Genomic DNA, 26140 nt, shown 5'->3' with positions numbered 1-26140 from the left:
TGTCTTTGGATTCAGTTTTGAATGTTATGTTGATAGGGGTAAACATTCATGAAGCAATTAAATAGATCACACTCCCTCCTCTGATTTTCAGTAAGAAAATGCCCAAACAAGAATGTGGAGGTTACAAAACCAGTATTAACTGACAAACAGAGCCACGTTTAAGAGTGTCCTTTCAGGCAGCAAATAAAAATCTGATGGGAAAATCTCAAGATAAAGTTTTATAAAAGGCCTTCGAGCTAAACATCCATACTGATTTTGAAGTTGTGAAATAGGAAGCTTTGTGAAACGGAAGTTCACTTTAAAGGAATAGTAGTTCAAAAAATTGAAAGGAGAATGAATAAACTGTTAAGAAATTGGCTTTCAAAGCAGCGGCCAGTCACGGAAGCAAAAAAGAATGAAACCTCAGTTTTCACGTTTCTTTTCTGAACCATGTCTCACGTTGGCAAATGTTGATTCCTAAACACTTTAACTGTTCAGTTTTCATCTATGAACAATTTCATAGTATAGAATGAAGCCAATACCAACAACTGGGAAGGCAAGGCTATTAGGAACTATAGGAGGAAACGCATAATGAAAGAAAGTTTGGGCTTAACTCACACTCTATGGTAAAGGTAAAAAACGTAAAGGACCCGTGGATGGTTAAGTCCAGTCAAAGGCGATTGTGAGGTTGCAGTGCTCATCTCCCTTTCAGGCCAAGGGAGCTGGTATTTGTCCACAGACAGCTTTCCGGGTCATGTGGCTAGCATGACTAAACCGCTTCTGGCGCAATAGAACACTGTGACAGAAACCAGAGCGCATGGAAACACCATTGACCTTCCTGCTGCAGCGGCAACTATTTATCAACTTGCACTGGTGTGCTTTCGAACTGCAAGGTTGGCAGGAGCTGGGACAGAGCAACGAGAGCTCACCCCACCAGGGGGATTCGAACCGCTGACCTTCTGATCGGCAAGCCCAAGAGGCTCAGTGATTCAGACCACAGCACCACCTGCATCCCACAGGCTATGGAGTGAGCTCACGGAATGGAAGATGGAAGGATCCCCCAAAATGTACTCTATAGGGAGCTGGCTTCAGGTACCAGCCCTGTCGGCAGACCAACTCTGAGTTATAAAGATTTCTGCAAATGTGACAACACCAAGCCTGCCATGTGGACAACCACAGTGCCTGGAAACAGACAGTCAGGTTGTGTAACTATAGCAATGACCAATGGAGGAATGACCGCTGGGAGGAGCACAGAGAGAAGAAATGTCATGGTGCAACTGCAGCAGCACAGCCAGATGCCCTCACCTGCCCCAGCTGCAACAAAACATGTCTCTCCCATTTCAGTCTCCACAGCCACAGCAGGCGCTGTAACCCTCCAATGGTTTGGCTTCACCCCCACCATGCACTCCTTCATTGTCTCCCAGTGCATGGATGCCAACAACACGTGTAGGATGTTCAAAGCATTTCTGATACTTGAGCATGGGGTTTGGCCGGGGGACACAACAGCAGATTGGGCAGATTAGGCCAATTAATGGGCATTCAGGTTAAGATGCAAAGAAAAATTTTAAAATAATGTATTTCCCCTCTCTTAGAACCACAATCCACAGAGACTAAGTTTATCTGAGATGCAAACATTGGTGATTAAAAATGATGTGTTTCTTTCAGGCAGAAGGTGGCAACACAACAATTTGGAAACAGCCCAGGTGAGGGCACTAATCAGTTCCTGCAGTGATGCAAATTGACTTTCGCTTGTATAAGATGTGCTAAGTAGGGTTATTGTGGACCATTAATTTTATTTATCCTTTGAGTCAGGTTACTGTGACATCCCCTTGATTGGTTTGTCTCCTGCTTCCATATGCAACACAAGCTCCTTGTCCCTTTTATGCTCTCCCTGGCTGTGCCCACGCTGTCTTCCAGCTGTTTGTTTTATTCCTTCCAGTGAATTCCACTCCTCCAGAGCTCTCTACCAGCCTTCCCCAATATGGTGCCCTTAAGAGGTTTTGGACTAAAGCTCTCACCAGCCTCCACTAATGCTGTGACTGATGGGATTTGCAAAGACTCTGGAGAGTACCCGCTTGGCCAAGTCTGGTATATACCACCATTTGCCCAATGGTGATGGGCAAATGAGAAGGAGACAGAGACAGAGAGGTGCAGGAAGATAATGGGCTGCAAGTTAAAGCCACCAGCTCTCCTGAATATTCCTTGGAGAGAAAGAAGAAGAAGAAGAAGAAGAAGAAGAGGAGGAGGAGGAGGGGGGGGGAGTTTGGATTTGATATCCTGCTTTATCACTACCCTAAGGAGTCTCAAAGTGGCTAACAATCTCCTTTCCCTTCCTTCCCCACAACAAACACTCTGTGAGGTGAGTGAGGCTGAGAGACTTCAGAGAAGTGTGACTAGCCCAAGGTCACCCAGCAGCTGCATGTGGAGGAGCAGGGAATCGAACCCGGTTCACCAGATTACGAGTCCACAACTCTTAACCACTACACCAGAATGCATGAGGATACAGGCTGCAAATTAATGAAAGGATGGTCCCACCACTGGGTCACCCCTGAACGTTCCTCAAGTCACCCTAGGGTGCCATGACACACTGGTTGAAAACCAATATCTTTAGCTATTACTTAATACAAGTATTTGGAAAGGCAACAGGTGGACATGCCAACTTCGAATAATATTGCTTCCACTTCATACGCACACAAGAGATGGAGAGACAGACTTTCAAACTTCCTGCTGTGAAATTATTATGCCGCATCTACAAATCAGATAAATGAATATTCTGAAATTGGAACACTTTTTTTAATCATATGCAAATGTATACAAATTCAACCAGCCAATAAACCTGTACTTAGTTGCTTAAGAATAACAAAGCAGTTTTAAACCTTATACGATGAATTTAGGGTTGCTTTATTGGGTGCCCTACTTATCCTAGTAATTCACAACCCCACCTGTAAAAGGTAAAGTAAAGGTCCTCAGGGCAGTTAAGGCCAGTCAAAGGGGACTATGGGGTTGTGGCCCTCATCTTGTTTTTAGGCCAAGGGAGCTGTCATTTGTCCACAGACAACTTTCTGGGTCATGAGGCCAGCATGACTAAACTGCTTCTGGGGCAACTGTCACACTGTGATAGAAACCAGTGAGCACTCAGGGCTGATTTCCTTAAGAATGGACAGGTTTGATCTTCTTGCAGTCCATGGGACTCTCAAGAGTCTCCTCCAACACCATAATTCAAAAGCATCAATTCTTTAGCGATCAGCCTTCTTTATGGTCCAGCTCTCACTTCCATACATCACTACTGGGAAAACCATGGCTTTTACTATACGGACCTTTGTTGGCAAGGTGATGTGTCTGCTTTTTAAGATGCTGTCTAGGTTTGCCATTGCCTTTCTCCCAAGGAGCAGGCGTCTTTTAATTTTGTGGTTGCTGTCACCATCTGCAGTGATCATGGAGCCCAAGAAAGTAAAATCTCTCACTGCCTCCATTTCTTCCCCTTCTATTTGCCAGGAGGTGATGGGACCAGTGGCCATGATCTTGGTTTTTTTGATGTTGAGCTTCAGACCATATTTTGCGCTCTTCTCTTTCACCCTCATTAAAAGGTTCTTTAATTCCTCCTTGCTTTCTGCCATCAAGGTTGTGTCATCTGCATATCTGAGGTTGTGGATATTTCTTCCGGCAATCTTAATTCCCTATGCCCTTTTAAAATGTGGTTTGGGGTTATTGGGTTGTTGTTTTTACTTTGGTTATCTATATTGTAGTTTTATATGTTGGTTTTATTCTGTGAACCGCCCTGAGACCTCCGGCTATAGGGCGGTATAAAAATTCAATAAATAACAATAAAGCGGTGCGGAGAGGTTGCTCGCCCTTAGCTGAGGCAGCGCCGTGGGCCAGCAGATGGCGCTGCCCTCCTGCCTCCTTTTCCCGCAGGCTCCCTGAGCGCGGAGAAAAGTTGGGGGACGAGTCAGCCGGGAAAGGAAGGAGAGGGCGGCAGCAGCATTTGCATGAGCAGCGGGAAGAGCCAGTGTGTGGGGGGAGTGTGTGTGTGTGTATGCGCGCGCGCGCGCCTCTCTCCGTCTCTCGCTCGCTATATAGGATGTGCCGCGGAATGGGTGGCTCGTTGCTGTAGGCGCGCGTGCGGCTCGCCCTGCCTTTGGCGAGCAGCGTTTTGCAGCGCTGCTGCTGCTGCTCTCCTCCTCCTCACCACCGGCAAGGCAAGCGATCCCGGCAGGCTCTGGCTTTTCCCGGCTGCCATCTCCTCTTCCTCCTCCGCCTGCCTGCCTGCCCTCTCTCTCTCCCATTTTCCTTCGCTGGGAAGCCTCGATGTGCTGCTGCCAATGGCCGGGGCACAGCCAGGGGTGCACGCTCTCCAACTGCAGCCGGTCCGCGTCTCGGCCAGCCTCAAGAAAGGCACCGTCTTCGTCAAGTGGGACGATGTAAGTTTGCGGAGCGCGCCGCCTCGGCCGCCCTTTGCCCGACCTTCCTCGCTCCCTCTCCCCGCTCACCTTGATGGATGGAGGGTGCCGGGTTGGAAGGGGGAAACGCTACGCGTAATTACGCAACGGCCAGAGCGCATCGGCCGGGGGGCTCGCCACATGTGCGGGATGGTGCCTCGCCGAGGGCGCGCGGTGCTCATCTGGCTCGGTGGCTGGGTCACACACAAACACGTGTCTGAGATGGGCTCTGCTGAGACGCAGAATCGGGGATCGGATCAAATTCCAGCTGCTTCTGGGCACGCGGGGGTTTCCCAAGTGGCCCTAGCTCCGGAGCAGAATACATGCTGGGGTAGCTCGGTCGGTAGAGCAGGAGACGCTTGATCTTAGCGTCGTGGGTTCGAGCCCCATGCTGTGCATGCTCCTTGCACGCCCGCGGGTTGGAACAGAGGACCCACGCCGTCGCTTCCAACTCTACAAATCTATGTTTCTACGATTCAGTGCTTTGCATGCCGACGATTCCAGGTGTGAGCCAGTCCAGCCAAAGGAGCATAGGGCTGGGAAAGACTTACAGGCAAGGGAGGTGGGCATGAATGGAATTTGTACCAGTGGGCTTGACTGGGGATCTGGAAGTTCTCCCTATGTATTGTCCATTGCTGGTGCTTCTGGGAAAAAGCAGAAATCTCTGTAAAGTGGAGTGGTGGAGTTGGGATTAGGTTATGCCATTTCTTTTTCTGAAAGGATGGCTGGATGGATGGCATGGAGATGAAGAAGCAGAAATGCTGTCGCATGGGTTGCGAAGCATCCTGACAAATGCAGGGTCCTGCGAGTGGGTGGGATGGGCGAGTGCAGGTGCTGCCAGCCTTAAAGTTGGGAGAGAAGCAGGAAGGTGGAGCCGGTCTGATTTTTCTGTGGCGAAACATTGGAAGAGCATTGGTTCCCAACGAGTTACCCTTGGCAACAAGCAACTCAAATGCATTGATGTGGATTTAGACAAGCAGTTTGGTGCTTGCGTTGAGAAGAAAGGGGCACAGCTTTTTTGTGTATGTGCATAGCCTAGTGTGCACACATACAGAGAGAGTTTTTGAAGGGAAAATAATAATAGAATTGTAGTGTCTGGTCCACCCCCCTGCCGTGTTTCTAAGTGGAACTTAGAACTGGATACTATTATTTTTTAAAGAAAGTTTGCTACTTGATCTTTTGTTTTTTGCACTCTTTAGTGCCCTGTTTAGATGCAGAAACCTCTCCGTAAACTAGTCTTCACTCACTTTCTCAGGTCCTCATAGTTTTTGCTGTCATATAACTACTTCTTATGGGTGCATACAGTGACATTGGTAAATTGAGCGTTACAGATTTCCATAGGCAAAAGTAGGAAGCCCTTCGTTGCCCAGAAAGCTTGCACTCTAAAACAGATAACTGAGGACATGGGAGGCAGAGAGAGAAGGTGGTAATAGGTTTGACAGTACAGTTCTACGTATTTAGAATCTAGTTTATTTTTGCTTCTTTGCATTCCACAATTTGCCTTTTAAGGCAAAGGTTATAAAGTGAAGTTGTTTTGTTATGGGGCATGGTGTTTTTGCATCTTACCTTCTGGCTTTGTTAGTGTTGAGGGCAGAAATTGGCGCATGTGGTGAGAGCATCACTGGCTCAAGTAACAAGCAGTTATTTACAAAGTGACACCTCTTCCCCCTTCTGGCGTGACCCTTGTTTTGATAGGCATAGGAACAAGCAAGAGTACACTGTGGTCTTGTTCTCACAGGTATTCCACCTGCACCTAGACTGTATCTCGGCAGGTGGGGGCTCACATTACTGAGTACTTGGCCATAAAAAAATAAAAACATGAAACCTGGAAAACTAATTTGCTAACATAATTGCTAACAAGACTTCTCTGTGCATCGCTTTATAGAGAAGCTGGCTTGGTTTATTCCTTGCTGTGCTCTCTCTTGAACTTGGATTCCCCCTGTGCTATTTGGATTTGTAAGTGGAGATCCTAAGGCAGAAAAAGAAAGAGAAGTTCTTTCCACTTCTACCTGAATTTAAGCTAATAGGCTATGTCAACAGGTTGCATTGTTTAAGTTAACAGGTTATGTTATTTTTGTTTCTCATTTCCTGTTGCAGTGGACACTAGTTGGAGTGGGTTTTGCTGGATGCAGAGAATAGCAAAAATATTCTTTCTCACATAGAAGGAAAGATGCTGTGAAGCTGAAGCTTGTTTTTTAAAATGAAGAGTGGCAGTTCCAATCGTCCTTTATTTCCATATCTCTGGTCTTGATGTCGACATATAGTCTAATGGAGCAGTCAGGCACAGGCAGTGGTTAAACAGCTTAAGATAAAAAGTGTTTCCGTTGGGGCTTTAGCACTGATAAGCCCTTTCAACTGGGGAGGATACGGGACTTGTTTGTGACCCTAACGGGTATTTTAAGTGTAGCAAACTGAATTGAGGGAGAGCTGGCGTTTCAATAAGCCTTAAAAATTAAATGCTTAGATGCCCAAACATGCAACTGGCTGAGAACAGCTTATCAGAAACACTGCAAGATCTGGATTCTGAGCAGAATTGCTGGTGACCTGTGAAACAGTCCATTTATAATCCACTTTATGGGTTCAGAAGACACAACTTTTCATGAGGAAGATGTTTAAGAGCAATTGTCTTCCTCCTAGTGAGGAAGGAATGCATGTCAGTGCCCATCTAGCGTATAATTGGGTTGCAGTACAATTAACTTGGCTGCTATTGAAATGTTGCTTTAAAGGGGATAAGATTGTTGGTTTTAAGTTGCCCAGCCAGGTCTTGATGAATTTAATCACAAGAATTTCTCTTTTAGTCTGCAGCAGCCTTCCCTAATCTGGTGCCCTTCTGATGTTGTTGGGACTTCCAGCTCTCATCATCCCCAGCCAGCATCGTCAAGGATGATGGGAGTTGTCCTAAACATCTGGAAGGCAGCAGAGACAAAATGAGGTGCCAAGCATTTCCGAACACACGTTGGCTTTTCGGTGTATGGCGTCAGAGGAGCAAATGTTGGTTAAAAACTGGCAATATGGTGCAATGAAGGCATGTTTTGGTAGAAGTCAGGGTCAAAGACATTTCTGCATTTCCTTCACTAAGGAAAAACCAGTGCTCATGCATTGGATACCAAAGGGAGGCAAAGAACAGGATTACAAGGCAAGCACCTCTTATTAAATCAAACAATTGTAGAGTTGGGGGTCATCTAGTCCAACCCTAAATAGTGAAGGTGCCCTTGGTTATACCAACTGATTTGGAGAACGGCTGCAGTTCAGTGGGAGAGCATCTGCCTTGTCCATTCCCTGACACCGCAAGGGGGGAATATCTGAAAACTTGGGAAGTTGTTGCCAGTCAGTGTGGCGATATTGGGCTAGACAGACCAGTGGTCACTGACCTCCTTTCCTATATGTGCAACAATGTCCTAAATAATCTGTGTCACTAATAGCAGCTGCGACAAACTGCGGGAGCACCTGCGGGTAAAGTTAGATCAGCGTCTTCTGTGGCTGAGTTTTCAAAATGTTTGCAGGCAGCTGTTCCATCAGTGCTGGCTTCAGATATGTCAGGCAGGTCACAGACGACGTGTTCTTTGAAAAGAGGGTTTAAAAGACCATGCCTGAAATTACCTCCTCTCGTTCTGTCTACGCTCTTGGCATCGACATCAAGCGGTGAAAAAGCTGTGTGTTTATGTCAAGTGCTGGAAGTGTTGCTATGCTTCGAACAGCAATGAGCAAACTCTGACCTCTCTGAAAGTTAAAGAGCTTTGTATAGAACTGGTCCTGGGAACTAGAACCACAGTTAGCCCTAAGGTCACAAATAAATAAAACCAAGCAGTGTATGCTGCATGTCTCTCATTCTAATCCTAAGGCCAACTAGATGTGACAGTTCTGTGATCAGATCTGATGTCTGTTCCGAAAGCGGCCATGGGGGACAGGTGGGGACAGTTTAATTCCTTTCTCTCTCTCCTCTGCTCCCATTCAACATCCCGTAGCTACTACGAACTGTGAAAACAGTGGAAACAAATCTTGCCCTATTTTTGCCCTATGTGGCTGAGGGTGCTTTCACACAGCAGGTTGCTGCGAACTTGGTGATGCTTGGTTTTTGGGGGGTTTCTTTATTGTCTTTCTCATCAAAATGCTGTCCCATTTCCACCTCCCTCCCTTTAATCTGGATTTACTGTTTCTGAGTTTTTATTTGAACTTTTCCATGGAATCTGGATCAAATGGGAAAATAATACAAGGTGGCATTGGGATGCAGGTGACAACACACAAAGCTTGCACGCACGAGTAGTCACTAAGTCCACATTACAGTGGTACCTCGGGTTAAGTACTTAATTCATTCTGGAGGTCCGTTCTTAACCTGAAACTGTTCTTAACCTGCAGCACCACTTTAGCTAATGGGGCCTCCTGCTGCTGCCGTGCCGCCGGAGCATGATTTCTGTTCTCATCCTGAAGCAAAGTTCTTAACTTGAAGCACTATTTCTGGGTTAGCGGAGTCTGTAACCTGAAGCATATGTAACCTGAAGCGTATGTAACCTGAGGTACCACTGTAAACTCTTTCTTGGAAGTGCTCTAATAGCAACACCTAATAGAGTGGTTTGAATGCAAAGTTTAAATCCCACTATTCTGCAACTTCAACCCAAATAAAATACATTGGAAGATTCAATTGCAGATCTCTCTGGCTTTGCTAGTCTGGACCTTAGTACCAAGAGACAACATATTGGTGTGCATGAAGAGTGCAGTGTTTGAAATTAGCCAGGTGCCAGGAGCATTTTGCACCTGGCTGTTGGCCACTTGCGACCAATAATAATAATTTAATAGTTATTGGGCGGCCCGAGTAAAGATGTCCGAGTGCCATCCTGGCACCTGACATCACCACCTGGAGGTGCATGCCTGGAAATCATTGGACCTTGACTGTTTCCACACACTAGCAACACGTCCTGTAGAATTCTATCTTGTTATATTTCATCTGCACAATCAGAATGAATTTCAGGAGCCAAAATGCTTTCTCTGTGCAGCCTGAGCAGGAGCAGTCACCATTAAGAAAAATCGGTCAGAATAGGCCAATATATATGTGGGCAGTCCCTGGATCCAGTAATTTCCTCCCCTTAACTACTTTAACTACCTCTCAGCTGCCGCTTAAGTCCTCCCCTCCCCTTAAGTTCTTAACCTAGCTCAAGTTTGTCATCTGAACTAACCAGATGTTTAACTGGGCGTCTATTACATTCAGTCCATCATTTGAAAAATACGACTTTAGAGCTGCCGTAAAGGTAAAGGACCCCTGGATAGTTAAGTCCAGTCATAAGTGACTATGGGATTGCGGTGCTCACCTCGCTTTCAGGCCGAGGGAGCTGGTGTTTGGCCACAGACAGCTTTCTGGGTCATGTGGCCAGCATGACTAAATCGCTTCTGGCGCAACAGGACACTATGACGGAAACCAGAGCACATGGAAACGCCGTTTACCTTCCCGCTGCAGTGGTACCTATCTATCTACTTGCACTAGCGTGTTTTAGAACTGCTAGGTTGGCAGAAGCTGGGACAGAGCAATGGGAGCTCACCCAGTCATGGGGATTTGAACCGCTGACCTTCTGATCGGCAAGCCCAAGTGGCTCAGTGGTTTAGAAAACGGCAACTAGACATTCCCTTTTGGCGACTGCAACCTTGGTTTAAGGAGCCATTTGGTGCCTAGCTTATATATCTGAGTCTACAACACTCAAGAGTCCATGTCCTGGGATGTGGAAAATCTTTTGGGAGCTACATCAAATTGGGCCCACTGGATCTGTTGTAATCCAGATGTGAGACATGTCTGGATTCTGATGTCCGTTCAGTCCGAAATTGTATTAAAGTCCAATGGAGATAAAACACTGTATAGGATCCTTTATGCCAATCTCTGCCACCCCCAGTGTACGCCTGCCCCTCTTTCCCCACCCCTCTACATCTGTCTGTTGATCCAGCCTTCAGATTTCAAGTTGATGAACTGCAGAAGCAGGTACACCAAAGCAGGATGGAAAGTATCCTTGCCATGCCACTGCAGCTTAAGTGCTTCCAAAGCAGAATAGGAATGCGCGAGGGATAATCCCATCTGATTAATGGGCAGGTTCTGGGAAAGTTGTGAGCTCAGCTGGCAAAAAAATGTAACCTTTAACTACTCCTGAGCCGCCCAGGTAAGATGCAAAACTGAAATGAGACAACATTTTGGGATGTAATCCCTTTATAGCACCTTTGGAGAGCCTTTGCTATTGGGAAAGGCTAAATGCCCTTTACATGAGGCTGCCTTTGGAAGCTTTAGTTCAGGGGTAGGCAAGCTAAGTCCCGGGGGCCGGATCTGGCCCAATCGCCTTCTCAATCCGGCCTGCGAACGGTCCGGGAATCAGCGTGTTTTTACATGAGTAGAATGTGTGCTTTTATTTAAAATGCATCTCTGGGTTATTTGTGGGGCATAGGAATTCATTCATATTTTTTTCCAAAATATAGTCCGGCCCACCACATGGTCTGAGGGATTGTGGACCGGCCCATGGCTGAAAAAGGTTGCTGACCCCTGCTTTTGTTAGTGCAGGACGCAGCAATAACATTTTTTTTAAAAAAAAGGAAAAAAAGCTACTTTAAAGTTTATTCTTAATAGTGCAAGCACAAATCCCAGCTGAATAAATATAAATTGACTAATTGCTGTGCTTGAATAAGCCACTGCTAATGCGCTCAAAGCCCTCATCGCCCTACCGAGTGATAAGCCGTGTTTGCAGCACAATTTTATGCATTGTTTAGTAACACTGTTGACTTAGAAACAATTCCCACAAAGTCCACTGGAGTAAGTGGGATAGTATTGTAGCCTTGCTGATGCCTCCTTGATCCCATCCAAAGGGCAAAAAGGATTTTGCACTTGGCTGATCTTGGTAGATCCTGAGAGTGAAGGGGAGGGAGTGGGTCCTATGATCAATTTCAAATGTGCCTGTTATAGAATCCTCTGCACCTAGTTGGCTGTAGGAAAGCCATAGCTCAGTTGTAGCATGCATGTTTTTTTTTTATCTTATCTTGTTTCTACCCTGCATTTTCAGTGCAGTCCCCTTGTATGCCAAAGGTCCAAGGCTCAGTTCAAAAGGCTTTGCAAACAGCAGGTCTGGACAAATCCTCTACCTGAGATTTTAGAGAGCTGACGCTGGTCACTGCTCACCGGCTTTCCATACCTTGGTACCCTCCTTAGCTTTTTCTTCTCCTAAAGATAATAATAATGATAATTTATAATAATAATTTCTTATTTATACCCCGCACATCTGGCTGAGTTTCCCCAGCCACTCTGGGCGGCTCCCAATCGAGTGTTAAAAACAAGACAGCATTAAATATTAAAAACTTCCCTAAACAGGGCTGCCTTCAGATGTCTTTTAAAAATAGGATAGCTGCTTATTTCCTTGACATCTGATGGGAGGGTATTCCACAAGGTGGGCGCCACTACCGAGAAGGCCCTCTGTCTGGTTCCCTGTAACCTCACTTCTCACAATGAGGGAATCGCCAGAAGGCCCTTGGCGCTGGATCTCAGTGTCCGGGCTGAACAATGGGGGTGGAGATGCTCCTTCAGGTATACAGGACTGAGGCCATTAAGGGCTTTACAGGTCAGCACCAACACTTTGAATTGTGCTCAGAAATGTACTGGGAGCCAATGCTGATCTCTCAGGACAGGTGTTATATGGTCCTGGTGGCCACTCCCAGTCATCAGTCTAGCTGCCGCATTCTGAATTAATAGCAGTTTCCGGGTCACCTTCAAAGGTAGCTCCACGTAGAGCTCAATGCAGTAGTCCAAGATATCCTTCAAGACAGCAGAAGTTTAGGCGCAGAGTCTTCCTTCTCCTAGATGGGCTACCTTCCCTGGTTGACGAGCCCCACTTGCCCCTTAATTTTCTTAAAATAGCTCCCCCTTCCTTTAGATGATAACATGTGTTAGTTCACTTCAATACAGTACTGGGGAGCCCAGGTAACCACTGCCTTGCACAATCGACCACAAGACATGGAGCACACACACCATTTGAATGGCAATGTTCATCAACTTGGGGGGGGGGGGGGCGACCCCCTAAAATATTTTATGGGTTGGCGAAGGGACCTCAGACCTTAGGAGTTGGCTCCTATGCTTACTTTTGCAATGTGGTATGCTGGCCCTTATGTTTTTGGGGGACCTCCTGCTCATTCTGCAGAGTGAGGCCCTAGACTTCTGTTGCAAAGTTGTGCCCTGATGGGGTTTAGCCTCCCCTTAAAGCAATGACAAACCTAGACAGCATCTTAAAAAGTAGAGACATCACCTTGCCAACAAAGGTCCGTATAGTAAAAGCTACGGTTTCCCCAGTACTGATGTATGGAAGTGAGAGCTGGACCATAAAGAAGGCTGATCGCTAAAGAATTGATGCCTTTGGATTATGGTGCTGGAGGAGACTCTTGAGAGTCCTATGGATTGCAAGAAGAACAAACCTCTCCATTCTGAAGGAAACCAGCCCTGAGTGCTCACTGGAAGGACAGATCATGAAGCTGAGGCTCCAATACTTTGGCCACCTCATGAGAAGAGAAGACTCCCTGGAAAAGACCCTGATGTTGGGGAAGATTGAGGGCACAAGGAGAAGGGGACGACAGAGGACGAGATGGTTGGATAGTGTTCTCGAAGCTATCAGCATGAGTTTGACCAAACTGCGGGAGGCAGTGGAAGACAGGAGTGCCTGGCATGCTCTGGTCCACGGGGTCATGAAGAGTCAGACACGACTAAATGACTAAACAACAGCAACAACTTAAAGATGCCCCTGTGCTTTTCCTCCACAGGCAGAGTTGCTTTCACTCTCTTCCCGTCTCTGTGTGGAGCTCTGTCCCACCAGGGAAAAGAGCTGAAGTGGCAGTGCATAGGAGCTGGTTGTATGTAGCTAGCTGCTCGCTCCATCTGTTAACAAGAGGGCACAGTCTCCCACATATTATTACAGCACAGTTCTGGTGGAGAGAAGGCGACACGAAAAGCCATTATGCGACATGAGAAATGTTCCTTGCCGATTTCCTGAAAATGGCATGAAAAGGCGATGTTGCTCAGAGTGCAGCTTGCCTGTTCAGAATTAAATACCGCCATGAATAGCAGTGCTGTGCAGAAAGAACATGTGTTACATTTTCAGTTTCAAGGGATCTGAATATCTCGACTATGCCTTGCTTTTCTTATGAACCTATACAGCTGCTATATGCTGAGCTGGACCACTGATTCATCTTTAACCCAATGTATTGTCCACTCTAGCTAGCTAGCAGCAGCAGCAGCTTGCTAAAGTTTTGGGCAAAGGTCCTTCTCAGCACCTGCTCCCTAAAATTCTGCATTTGAGAATAACAACAACAACAATAATAATGATTTTTTATTTATAACCCGCCTTCCCCAGCCAGAACCGGGCTCAGGGTGGCTAACATCAAAATATATAATACATTAAGACATAAAAATCAGCAATCGACTGAAATACATCTTAAAATTGGATTAAAATCAAATTAAGATCAGATGGCTACCCACAAATTATAACTACAGTGGTACCTCGAGTTACAGGCGCTTCAGGTTACGGATGCTTCAGGTTACAGACTCCGCTAACCCAGAAATAGTACCTCACGTTAAGAACTTTGCTTCAGGTGGTGGCGCAGCTGCAGCAGGAGGCCCCATTAGCTAAAGTGGTACCTCAGGTTAAGAACGGACCTCCAGAACAAATTAAGTTCTTAACCTGAGGTACCACTGTATAACTATATGGGTTGGGAACCTTAAGTCCTCACCAGACTCAGCTATTTGTATGAGCCAGTGAGAAGAGTTAGAGAGGCCACTTATATGCAAGGTCTTGTAAAAGGAGAGGGTTCAGACAGTGACCTGACCAAAGGCCTGGCGGAACAGCTCCGTCTTGCAGGCCCAAGAAGCCAAGGGCCTGAACCTGAGACCTTCTGCGTGTGCCTGACTGCTGAGCCATGGTCCCTCCAGATTAATTGGAGCATTGATCCATCCAGCCCAATTCTACTCTCACTGTCAGATTGCCAGATTATTACCACTAGGATAGTAAGAGGTGAAACTGAACCATATAAGTGGTTTATCAATTTAATTTGCTAAAACAATCACTGAACTTATAAAACTAGGTTTGATATGTCCAATATAAATAAGAAATCAGCAAATACAGTGACATTAAGTTCTGTTACCAATCCTAGCAGAAGAAATTCAACTGTTGATTCAGATATAAATATGGATATGAAAGAATTAATTTTGGGATTGAAAAGAGACATCTTAGAAATGAAGAAAGAGATGAATGAAAATGCTAGGACTACGGACCAAAAACTGGATAGGATGGGAATGAAAATTGACGAAAATGCAAAGATGGTGACAGAGTTAACAGGAAAAATGAATGAGTTAGTTGTAAAAAATATGGAGATGTCAAAAACCGAACCTGGGACCTTTTGCCTGTAAGCTGTGCTGAGGTCAGAGGTAGGGAATTGGCTGATGGCACCATGGGGCTGCAAGGATCCCTTCTTTGCAGGCCCCAGTTACACTACCATTCATGGATTGTCCCTGGATAAAGGGACTTTTCTTCCTTAAGTTCTCAAAGTTCTGAGCTTAGCTTAAGCTTGTCATCTCAACTAGCCACATGTTTAACTGATAATCAATCACAATCAATCGATCGTTTGAAAAATAAGACCTTAGAACCATCTTGCCCCCAAATGGCAACTAGACATTCCATTTCCTTAAACTGTAAACTTGGTTTAAGGAGCTATTTGGCGCCCAGGTATGTCTTGAGTTTCTAACACTGATGTCAAGTAAGCTTTCCATGGAGGTAAAATTGAGAAGTAAATGCTACCATTGGTGCTGTGAAATTAGCATGTAGTGCAAATCTTGTAGGACAAAGTGTATTTCATCCCAGATACATCTTTTTCTTAAGTGCCCTTCTGAAGGAGTATGCTGGGCAGAATGTAAAAAACAAAACAAAACCTTGGATAGAAAGAGGTTACTGTTGGGCTGTTCCATGCATTGTTCTTTGGTTGGAGACCCAGGCCCGGCAAAGAAGTCAACGTTAATTGGGAAGTAACAGAAGGTTTGCACCCAGTACTTCAGAAGAGGATTTTGCAGAAGTTTGAAGCAAGAGGGGAATGTTTTAAACTTTAACATCGAGGATTCCTTGTTTGGGCCAGTTGAACACATTCTGATTCCTCACCCCAACCGTATAAAATGGGTCCATCCTGCTCTTTTGTTGTAATTTAAAGTTCTGACGTAGCCCTTGCTTCTTTAAAATTCTGATTGACACAAACTGAAATGCTGCATGAACTGATCAAGCACGGTGTTCTATGCAAGCGACTGTGACTTTGTGCTGGTCAGAAAACTAGCAGACGTGCCAATAGTATTGATGCCAGTGCCCGCCTCAGAATCTGTGCTCAGAGCCAGAGCTTAAAGCTTGAAAAAGTGAAGTCAGAATGGATAAAAGTGCCTCTTGCCAGGTGTGGAGTGCATTTCAGTTGCTACTGAGCCACTACAGTAGGGAGTCACCTCGTTACATCGGGGTTAAGGGAAAGATGAAACACTTTCATCTCCTTTTAAAAGATGCTAGTGTGGCAGAAAAGGGTTTCTATACTCCTCAAATGCCTGACAGCCTTAAATAAACCTGCCTCTACTCAAAACACCTACAATAAGCTCGGCAATGCAGTGCATTTAAAGGGAAGAAAGGGAAGCTTGTTTTCAGTTGCAATGTAAACTATATTAGATCTGTGATAGTTTTGCATCATCTCTTTTACCAGCAGAGCTCCTATTATTAGCATCCTATGGCGCTGTGGGTTAAACCACAGAGCCTAGGACTTCCCGATCAGAAGGTCGGCGGTTTGAATCCCCGCAACGGAGTGAGCTCCCGTTGCTTGGTCTCTGGCTCCTGCCAACCTAGCAGTTCGAAAGCACGTCGAAGTGCAAGTAGATAAATGGGTACTGTTCCGGCGGGAAGGTAAACGGCGTTTCCGTGCGCTGCTCTGGTTCGCCAGAAGCGGCTTAGTTGTGCTGGCCACATGACCCAGAAGCTGTATGCTGGCTCCCTCGGCCAATAAAGCGAGATGAGCGCCGCAACCCCAGAGTCGGCCATGACTGGACCTAATGGTCAGGGGTCCCTTTACCTTATATGACAGGCATAGGCAAACTCGGCCCTCCAGATGTTTTGGGACTACAACTCCCATCATTCCTGACCACTGGTCCTGTTAGCTAGGGATGATGGGAGTTGTAGTCCCAAAACATCTGGAGGGCTGAGTTTGCCTATGCCTGCTATATGAGAACAGCAAACTCATTCTCCAAGTCTGAGTCCTGATTCAGCCTAAACATGTGTATGGATGGTTCCGTAGGCAGACTCTGAGAAACCCCAAGGTTTACAGAAATACAAAAAAGAATTGTTAGGAGAGAAACTCTAATGAGGGACTGTTCCCCCCCCCCCCCGCCAGTCTGTTCACCACTTCAGACTGAGCATGCTCAAAAACTGCAGAATGCTGAGTGTTTTTGTTATTTTAACCAGTGGATTGGAAATGGAGTGGGAGATTCTAGAAGAGAGGGTTTGACTGGTTAGAACTCTGAACAGGAGCAGCCTGTGCTGCAACATTTTGCTGCAGGCTCCTTCGGTTTTGTTTGTTTAATACACACCTTGTGAGCATTTGTTTTAGTCGTCTTTTCAAAGGGCAGCTGTCTGCCTGCAGCAGCAGCAGCAGCAGCAGCAGATCATTGCAAAATCCTGGTGGTCAATAGGACAAGCTGCCTTGAGAGTTCTTTTCTTGATGAAGAAGAGTAAAGTAGATTTGGACAGGGCAAATGAAAATAAATAAAAATAAATTGGTGTACATAGACTCACACAGTTCACTAGCCATCTTGCAGATTGATGCAGGGCGACAGAGTGACCACAGAGCCACTCCTGGAAACCAGGTCAGAGATGCCACAAGGAATGCAGAAGGTTAGGGCGAATGACTCCTGGTGACATAAGCAAGCGAGTTGAACCACTGGTAGTAAGCAAATGCAGCAGATTAAATGTAGGTCAATAGATAATTTGATCTGAGGAAAATTCCTTCCCTATACAGCTTTTAAAAAGCTGTGGTTTTACATAATGATTTGGACAGACCAAAGCTTTACTCACCTGGAGTTGAGAGGGTATTGAATGTCCTCAGTGTTCCAGGCTTGGAAATGGAAAATATCAGGGGGTGTTATTAATGAAATACCCCCCTCCCAACTCCCCAAGCACATTTAGTTGTGGCACTTACAAGTCCTGACAGCTGATTTCAATGTTTTCAACATGGAAGCTGTACCTATACTTCGCACAATGCAAACTAAAGATACATTTGTTCCCTCATCCTGTTCAGCTTGAGCATTTCCTACATTTGCTCAGGTTTGACAGAATGGAAACTGAGTGCCTTGATACCTTGAGTGCCTTGAGTGCTTTCACAATTTCTAGTATAGTTTCCATATTCATGTCTTTTTTAATAACAATAAGCATATGAATAGGATTGCTAATAATGTTCATAGTAGTACATAGTGTCTCATACATATATATTCACACACTTCTGTATGTATGTATGTACACAGCTTCTTACAATTCAGTCTACTCTTCAAGTACAAAAGGTTTGTTAATTGAGGTTGAGAATTTCTGTCAATTTAATGTTTTTCCAGCATCAAAATACTTCTAGAAGACTCATTCATTTTATATCTCCACCAAGGATTCAAAGCATATTGCATTATTTCATTCTGTATCTTTGGGCTCCTTTGGGATATAAATTCAATAAACAACTGCTTTATATATTAAAAACAGTTTCCCACTTTGCTTTCCTTCCCTCTCTTCCCTAATCATTGAGGGCAACGTTGAGGATGCCCTCTGTTAGCTTTCTAACCCTTACATCTCAAGAGTGGTGTGTTAAGTGAGACTTTAACAGATGAGGCCACTGATTCTTAACCTTAAAAAAGACTTGGTTTTGAGCTGAGCTGGTGTCGGTTGTCAATATAGACATGGGCTGTTTTCCCAGTACATGCCTCTCTCATTAACAGTCATCTGGTAGAAGCTAGCATGTGGTTCTGGGCGGTGCCCTTGAACTTGAGTTCCAATGGGAGATTTTCCAGTAGGGAAGTAGATTCTTTACAAAAAGTACTGTGCACGTGTGGCACTGTTCCTCATTAGATCAGGGCAGCCATAACAAGGGCAGAGGGCCCAGCAAATTTGTGGCTTAAAGTGGGGGCTACTCTGTGCTGGTGGATCTGCTTAGGTGGACCCAGGTCTTATCCTGTAGCCACTTCTATTTCTCCTGTATTCCTGAAAGTGCCAGCACAGGCCCAACAGGTGACAAAAGTCCTCACTACAATGGGCAGGTGTTGGGGCTGGTTTTCAACATTGTGATATATCAGCAGCTAAATATCACAATATTCTGATCTATAACGATGTCTGGAATGTATCGCAGTTGCTTCTTCCTCCGCACCTTAGGGGAAGCAGCAGCAACCAAGATACATCGTCCAGCCCTTCTGTTGTTGTCGTTTAGTCGTGTCCGACTCTTCGTGACCCCATGGACCAGAGCACGCCAGACACTTCTGTCTTCCACTGCCTCCCGCAGTTTGGTCAAGCTCATGCTGGTAGCTTCGAGAACACTGTCCAACCATCTCGTCCTCTGTCATCCCCTTCTCCTTGTGCCCTCCATCTTTCCCAGGGAGTCTTCTCTTCTCATGAGGTGGCCAAAGTATTGGAGCCTCAGCTTCACGATCTATCCTTCCAGTGAGCACTCAGGGCTGGTTTCCTTAAGAATGAATAGGTTTGATCTTCTTGCAGTCCATGGGACTCTCAAGAGTCTCCTCCAGCACCATAATTCAAAAGCATCAATTCTTCGACGATCAGCCTTCTTTATGGTCCAGCTTTCACTTCCATACATCACTACTGGGAAAGCCCCAATAGCTTTCCAGCTCAGTTGGGCTGTGCAGCAGTGGAGCATATCCCCGTGCTGCTCACGGAAGGGATGCTGAGGGTGCCCTCTTGCACGCCACAGTCCAGGGTAGGAGAGGGGCAGGGAAGCTCTTGCCCACTCTTTTCCTTCCCTCCTCCCCCAGGTCAGGCCTGACCTGGGAGCAGAACTGTGCTAGGCTAGATGCAGCGCGGAGCCAGGATCCGATGAAGGAGCCTGCTACGGGAGCGCCTGTTTGCACCTCCTTTCAAAATTGTGCCCAGGGCCATGGCACCCCCGGCACCCTCATGCTACGCCTCTGAGGCTGGGCAATGTAACTCAGTAGAGGCTTCTCAGACTTTGTGTGCTGGTCCTGGGGCAGTTACCATGCGCCGTGGTCCGTGTCTGGTCTGAGACTGAAGCAGGGTCCAAGGCAGGGAGTCAGGCGTGGTCAGGAACTCTGGCAGAAAGCAGGGCAGGGTGCCGGCAGGAACAGGTAACCAACAATGTTGCTCCCGCAACCTGGGACTGGGCGGGCTGGCCTTTGTCTCCTCTGAGGCATAGGGCGGCCCCAATCCTCTGGTGACTCGCCTCTCCTGGCCTGGAGGCGAGCACTCCTCCTGCGGGAACTTAGTTCCCTCTGCCTCTCTGCCCTGAGCCTCTGCAGCTCAGGAGAGGCTGGAGGGTTTCTGGACCCAGAGGCAACCTCACCTTCCCCTGACAGGGTTGAGAGAGGAGCACCTGCAGGCAATGGGTCCTAGATCACCTCCGGAGCCAGAGTGGATTCAGCTGGTGTCTGCTCCTGAGGATCCGGCACAGGTGAGGGCCCTTCAGGTTCAAGCCCCTGACCCAGTTCAGCCGGCCCTGGAGGCGGGAACTCCTGTGCAGGCTGGAATTCCTCAGGTTCAGCCTCTGAATCCGATTCCCAGGCCACCACACTTTGCCTGCCTGCGGCTTTGCCGTTTGCAGGCAATCTGAGCTGGGAATACATCGCAGATCTGCAGCCACCACAATGTATTCCCAGCTCAAAATGTCTGAAACTGGTATCACGATCTGAATGCTATACCAATTTCAGACAATTTACCAGTACATCGCCCAGCTCTAGCAGGTGTGTTTGTGTCCAGAGTCTTACGTAATTGGTTAGCCTGCTACTCTTGAGAACAAGCCAGAATTCTTTTGGAAGTGCACTAGGTGACTTTTAAGGATATTTGAAGTCCTACTGGGAGTTCTCTTAAACAACCATCTTATTACAATTTGGATTTGCTAAGTGGCATTGGCTTCTCAAGTGGAAACTGCCCAATGAGGGATAAAATGCAGCATTAGTAAATGATATGTCCCAAGCTAGTCAGGCATCAGCGAGGGAGATGAGAATTTGTAGGTCAAATGCTTGCCCCAGGTGGTGTTGGATGGGTTTGAGTGTGTTTTGATTATATCTGTCAAAAAGGCATATCACTTAAAATTCAATCTTTCCCTAGGTAAGCAGTAGCTTTCTGCAAATATGTAAATCATCTGTGTGGAGTTAAGCACACCTGTACTTTGGGACTGGAGGCTTTAGGGAATAGAGACATTGACTCTTCTTGCTGTCTCTTTTCACTGTACTTTGGGCGCACAGGTTTTGAATTGCTGCTTCCTCAATGCTCTTGAATCTCCAGACGTATGTATTTCAAGGGTCAGTTGTAATTTTGGTTAGGTGACAGCAGGAATTTGAGAAGCGTCTGTCTTGGTGTGCTTTGTAATGGACTTTTTAATGAAACTGTAGCTGGTGAAATGAGAGCTGAACTCTTATCTAAATGCAGCCATAAGAGGTGTGCTTGAAACCACCGCCACCTTGCTAATGAGGAAAGGTTGGCGTCTGGAAAGAAGTCATCTTCTGATGTTGGAGTTAAAATGTTGGACTTGGATCTGGAAGAACAAGGTTCAAATCCCCATTTAGTCATGAAGCTCAGGTCTTCTCAGGTCCTGTAGGCACCTGGTTGGCTATTGTGAGAACAGGAACCTGTTCTTTTCTTATATGCTTAAAGTCGCTGGGTGATCTTGAGTCAGTTACTGTCTCTCAGCTTAACCTACCTCACAGGGGTGTTGTGGGGATAAAATAGAGGAGAACCATGTACAGTGGTACCTCAGCTTAAGTACTTAATTCGTTCTGGAGGACCGTACTTAATCTGAAACTTTTCTTAACCTGAAGCACCACTTTAGCCAATGGGGCCTCCTGCTGCCGTCGTGCCGCCAGAGCCCGATTTCTGTTCTTATCCTGAAGCAAAGTTCTTAACCTGAAGCACTATTTCTGGCTAAGTGGAGTGTGTAACCTGAAGCGTATGTAACCTGAAGCGTATGTCACCCGAGGTACCACTGTATGCCACCTCAAGCTTCTCGGACAAAAGATGGAACAGAAGTGTAATAAATGGGATCTGTGGCCAATACAAAAATTCCAATGTGACTTTGTGCATTTTTGCTAGGAAGTGAGAAGCTGACCACGCCCTCCCACCTATGATTGCGTTGCACCCGCTTGAAATTTACTTACTTGCTGTATTTTTGGCCATGCCCCATCACCCAAAGGGTTCACAAGATGGCTCACAGCATTATAAAATAATAATAAAATAATCTGTAATCACAAAATAGAGCAAAAAGCAGCAAAAGTCAAATAGAGATTGTATGCTTGTGGTCTTTAGCATTCCTGAAAATGTTTTTTTGGAATTGGAGGAAGAACACTGAAGGCTGCAGTGACTTGCCTCTAAATATGTGCGTGTTTTGCAATGCTTTGGTAGATGCATGAAGATAGCACAAATTATAGTGGCTGTAAATTCAGGAACGAAGATCAATGAGGTGGATTTGTGCCTTTTCACCACCCCATTCCAATAAGCTGCTTTCATGTTTAAAATATAACAAACGAAGAGCTGAAAAATTTGACTGTGGTTGAAATAAGACCGAGATTCCCCCCTAAATGCCTTCAGTAATAAGTCCCGCCAGTTCCTTAGTGCACTTTAATAGAGAGCGCAAAATTTAATACTGTAGCAACAATATCTACTGCGCCAACAACGAATCCAACAGTGCAGATGTAAGTTAATGGGCGTTAAGGATTAGATATTAGTTCCGTTTTAGAGGTGACTGGGTCATTGGGATCCTCAAGTACCTGAGGATGAACAGCATAGGTTCAGCCAAAAGGCATTTAGGCTGAAGCTGTTGAGTTGATTTGAAAAGTTGAATACAGTGGCACCTTGGTTCTCAAATGCCTTGGAACTCAAACAACTTGGAACCCAAATGCTGCAAACCTGGAAGTAAGTGTTCCGGTTTGTGAACTTTTTTTGGAAGCTAAATGTGCTCCATTTTGAGCGTTATGCTTCCGATTTGAGTGCCACACTTCCGTTTTGAGAGTTACACTGACGATTTGAGTGTTACACTTCTGTTTTGAGTGCCACACTTCCGATTTGAGAGTTACACTGACGATTTGAGTGTTACACTTCTGTTTTGAGTGTCACACTTCTGATTTGAGTGCCATACTTCCGTTTTGAGTGTTACACTGAGGTCTGTCTGTTTTTGCTATTTATTTTGCATTTTTGTTTGCGGCTTTTTGTTTTGTTTTTTGTGACTGTGTGGAACCCAGTTCAGCTACTGATTGATTGATTGATTGATTGACTGCAGTTTATTGTTTATTGACTGCAGTGACATTGTATATTGCTTTCATTTTATGGATCAATGGTCTTGTTCGATAGTACGTAAAATTCATGTTAAATTGCTGTTTTAGCGGTTGTTTTTAAAAGTCTGGAACAGATTAATTCATTTTGCATTACTTTCTATGGGAAAGCCCATCTTGATTTTGGAACACTTTGGTTTTGGAACAGACTTCTGGAATGGATTAAATTTGAGAACCAAGGTACCACTGTAGATGATTCTGGAAGGTAACTTCCTGTAGCTTAAGGGTTGGAATTCTCACATTTCAATATCCATGTAGCGCTTGCATTATAAAAGTGTGATTGCATGTACAGTGGTACCTCAGGTTACACACGCTTCAGGTTACATATGCTTCAGGTTACAGACTCCGCTAACCCAGAAATAGTACCTTGGGTTAAGAACTTTGCTTCAGGATGAGAATATAAATCGTGCTCCGGTGGCGCGGCAGCGGCAGGAGGCCCTGTTAGCTAAAGTGGTGCTTCAGGTTAAGAACAGTTTCAGGTTAAGAACGGACCTCCGGAATAAATTAAGTACTTAACCCGAGGTACCACTGTATATAACCATACATGCTTAGAACTATTCTAATATACTAGTATACTAGAATTTATAGGGTAAAGTGTCTGCTAGTTTCCAACAAGTAGTGCTGTGGCCAAGATTCCCCGGAGGAAGCGTCTGGGTGGTACTGCTTTAGACGGTAAGTGGGAGTGAGTCTGACATGATGGAATGCTTCTCCATGCAAAAGAAACTTCCTTTGGCCAAACTAGCACATCAGGGGAGAATGCCAGGGCCTTTCTTTCTCATGTGCTAGATCTTAAAGGAGATGAGAGGTTTTCCCCCGCAAGGGGCATTTCTTACACGCTGTGAAGTGGTGCAGTTCACCTGGAACTATGCCACTTTTAGTGAGAACCGGGCATTTTTTCTCATATATTAAGCAGACCAGGGTGTTCACGATGGAAAATTCATGCCTTGTAGCCTCTCACACAATACCTTTTCAACTGCAGTTGGCCAAACACATTTTTAAAGTTAAAACTTCCTGCTAATAGTCGACCTCCTGGGATGCCGAAGCACCACATTATGGTAACATATTGTTGTTGTGTTAACACCTTGTTCCATTGATTAGCACATGAGAACATCCCTGTGGACATGTTACAACTCCCAGTGCTCACCCAGGAGGCCAATTCAATTAGTTCTGTAAGTGGAATTTGCGCAAATAATGGGATTGGTACTTGCGATAATGTCTCCCCACTCCCTCACACCTATTGGATAGCGAAAACATGCTGCTCTGAAGGTAGATTCATAGGATTGGTTTTCCTCTCCTTCTTTATCAAGTTCCATCAAGTGCCTTGATGATCTTGCTTAAAGCCAAACTTGCATTCTGCTAACTTGTGTTCTGTATGTACAGGGACGCGGGTGGCGCTGTAGTCTAAACCACTCAGCCTCTTGGGCTTGCCAGTCAGAAGGTCGGCGGTTCGACTCCCCACGATGGGGTGAGCTCCCATTGCTCTGTCCCAGCTCCTGCCAACCTAGCAGTTCAAAAGCATGCCAGTGCAAGTAGATAAATAGGTACCATTGTGGCAGGAAGGCAAACAGCCTTTCCATGTGCTCTGGTTTCCGTCATGGTGGTCTGTTTCACCAGAAGTGGTTTAGTCGTGCTGGCCACATGACCCGGAAAAACTGTCTGTGGACAAATGCCGGCTCCCTTGGCCTGAAAGCAAGATGAGCACTGCACCCCATAGTCACCTTTGATTGGACTTAACTGTCCAGGGGTCCTTTATCTTTACCTATTCTGGAATTGTTTCCATGCTAGAATAGGTAAGGAAAAAGTATTGGGGTGGAGGAAACTATTTTAGGTTGGTTATGCAGCTGGGTAAATGAATGAACGTGTTTTGAAATATCATGACTTCCAGGAAGTTTTCCCTGCTTTGCCCCATGTAATTTCTCCCCGTTAGCTTACAAGTAGTAAACGAATTGGCCTAGAAGTCAATGTGCTCAGAAGGTGGCTGTCCGTGTCCCATGTATATTCTGGTAATACTGAGGGCAGGACATTGAGAGCAGGACATTGGTAATTACTTTTTAATAGAACTGTAAGGTTGAGGACACTTGCAGGGGAGAACGGAGGGTTTGTCCAACTCTTCCCCACCCGCTGTTTCTGACAGATGAGGCCATATTAAAATGCTTCCCCCACTCCACTAAAATAAATAAATAGGGCTCTGAAATGAGTGAACCATGCTGAAGGGGAAACAGAGCATTTTCAGGGGACGATGGGGGGATGTGGGGCCAATCTCTCATCCGCCAAGCCGCCTCTAGAAGAGCCACACCTGTGTGTGTTTTAATCAGGGCTTGTTTTGGGGCAGAACTTGCCGGAATTCAATTCCGTCTCCTCTCAGGTGGGCGCCATTGCCATTATAAGCGAATTCCACCCTTTCATGGTGAATTCCACCACATCTTTTTCTAGAAAAAAGAACCCAGCACTGGTTTTAATCAAGCAAATGTGGGTTTAGGAACCCAGGCTTCTCAAGATAATGGATACTAACAGTAGAAGGGGTAGGGATATGAGGGGGCTAAGGCCAGCAGAGCTCCCAGGCCCTTTGCTTTAAAAGAAAAAAGAAAAAAAAGTTAAATCAGGTATTCCTGATGAAAGCTAGAACATAAAATATGGGCCTAGCCTTTTCTGTGGTGGCTCCCCATTTGTGAAATGCTGTCCCCAGAGATATTTGCTTGGTGCTGTAGTGACTTGTCACTTGAGAGCCATCCTGACATGACTTTAGGCGCTAGGCAAAAACTTTCCTCTTTATCTAGACCTTCAGCTGTTAAAAAATCTATGGCCTGTTAAAGGCGTGTGTGAGGTGGGGGCTGTTATAATGATTTTTTTAAAATAATAACAATAATAATAATTACTACTACTACTATTATATTACTAGGCTTTGCTTTATGATTTTATGATTATGCTCTGTAAAATATGTTTTTAGTGTTAGGCACTGCCCTGAGATCTTTTGATATTATTATTATTTATTGAATTTTTATACAGTACCTCCCTAGACCCGGAGGTCTCAGGGCGGCTCACAGAACAAAATAAAGAGTGGTGTATAAATCAAATTGAAGAATAATAACAACACTACTGCTTTGGGGCTCAGTAGGCCGCACCATTGCTAAGGGCAGTAAGTCACTGTTGCTAAGCAACCACA

At 45.6% G+C, this 26140-nt stretch overlaps 1 protein-coding gene across 2 annotated transcripts in view; it reads left to right on the top strand.

The window, feature by feature from the left end:
* Positions 1-3916: 3916 nt before the first annotated feature.
* Positions 3917-26140, top strand: part of PLCB1 (phospholipase C beta 1) — a 455632-nt gene continuing 433408 nt past the window's right edge. For both annotated transcript variants that reach the window (XM_083431904.1, XM_083431905.1), the window contains exon 1: positions 3917-4400. In XM_083431904.1, the coding sequence (XP_083288030.1) occupies positions 3969-4400 (432 nt within the window). In that variant the 5' untranslated portion in view covers positions 3917-3968. The remainder of the gene's footprint in view (positions 4401-26140) is intronic.

This window comes from Podarcis tiliguerta (assembly GCF_965153285.1).
Source record: "Podarcis tiliguerta genome assembly, chromosome: 3".
Taxonomy (NCBI): domain Eukaryota; kingdom Metazoa; phylum Chordata; class Lepidosauria; order Squamata; family Lacertidae; genus Podarcis; species Podarcis tiliguerta.
Note: the sequence above shows the minus strand (reverse complement) of the source record. Positions and strands in the feature narration are given on the sequence as shown.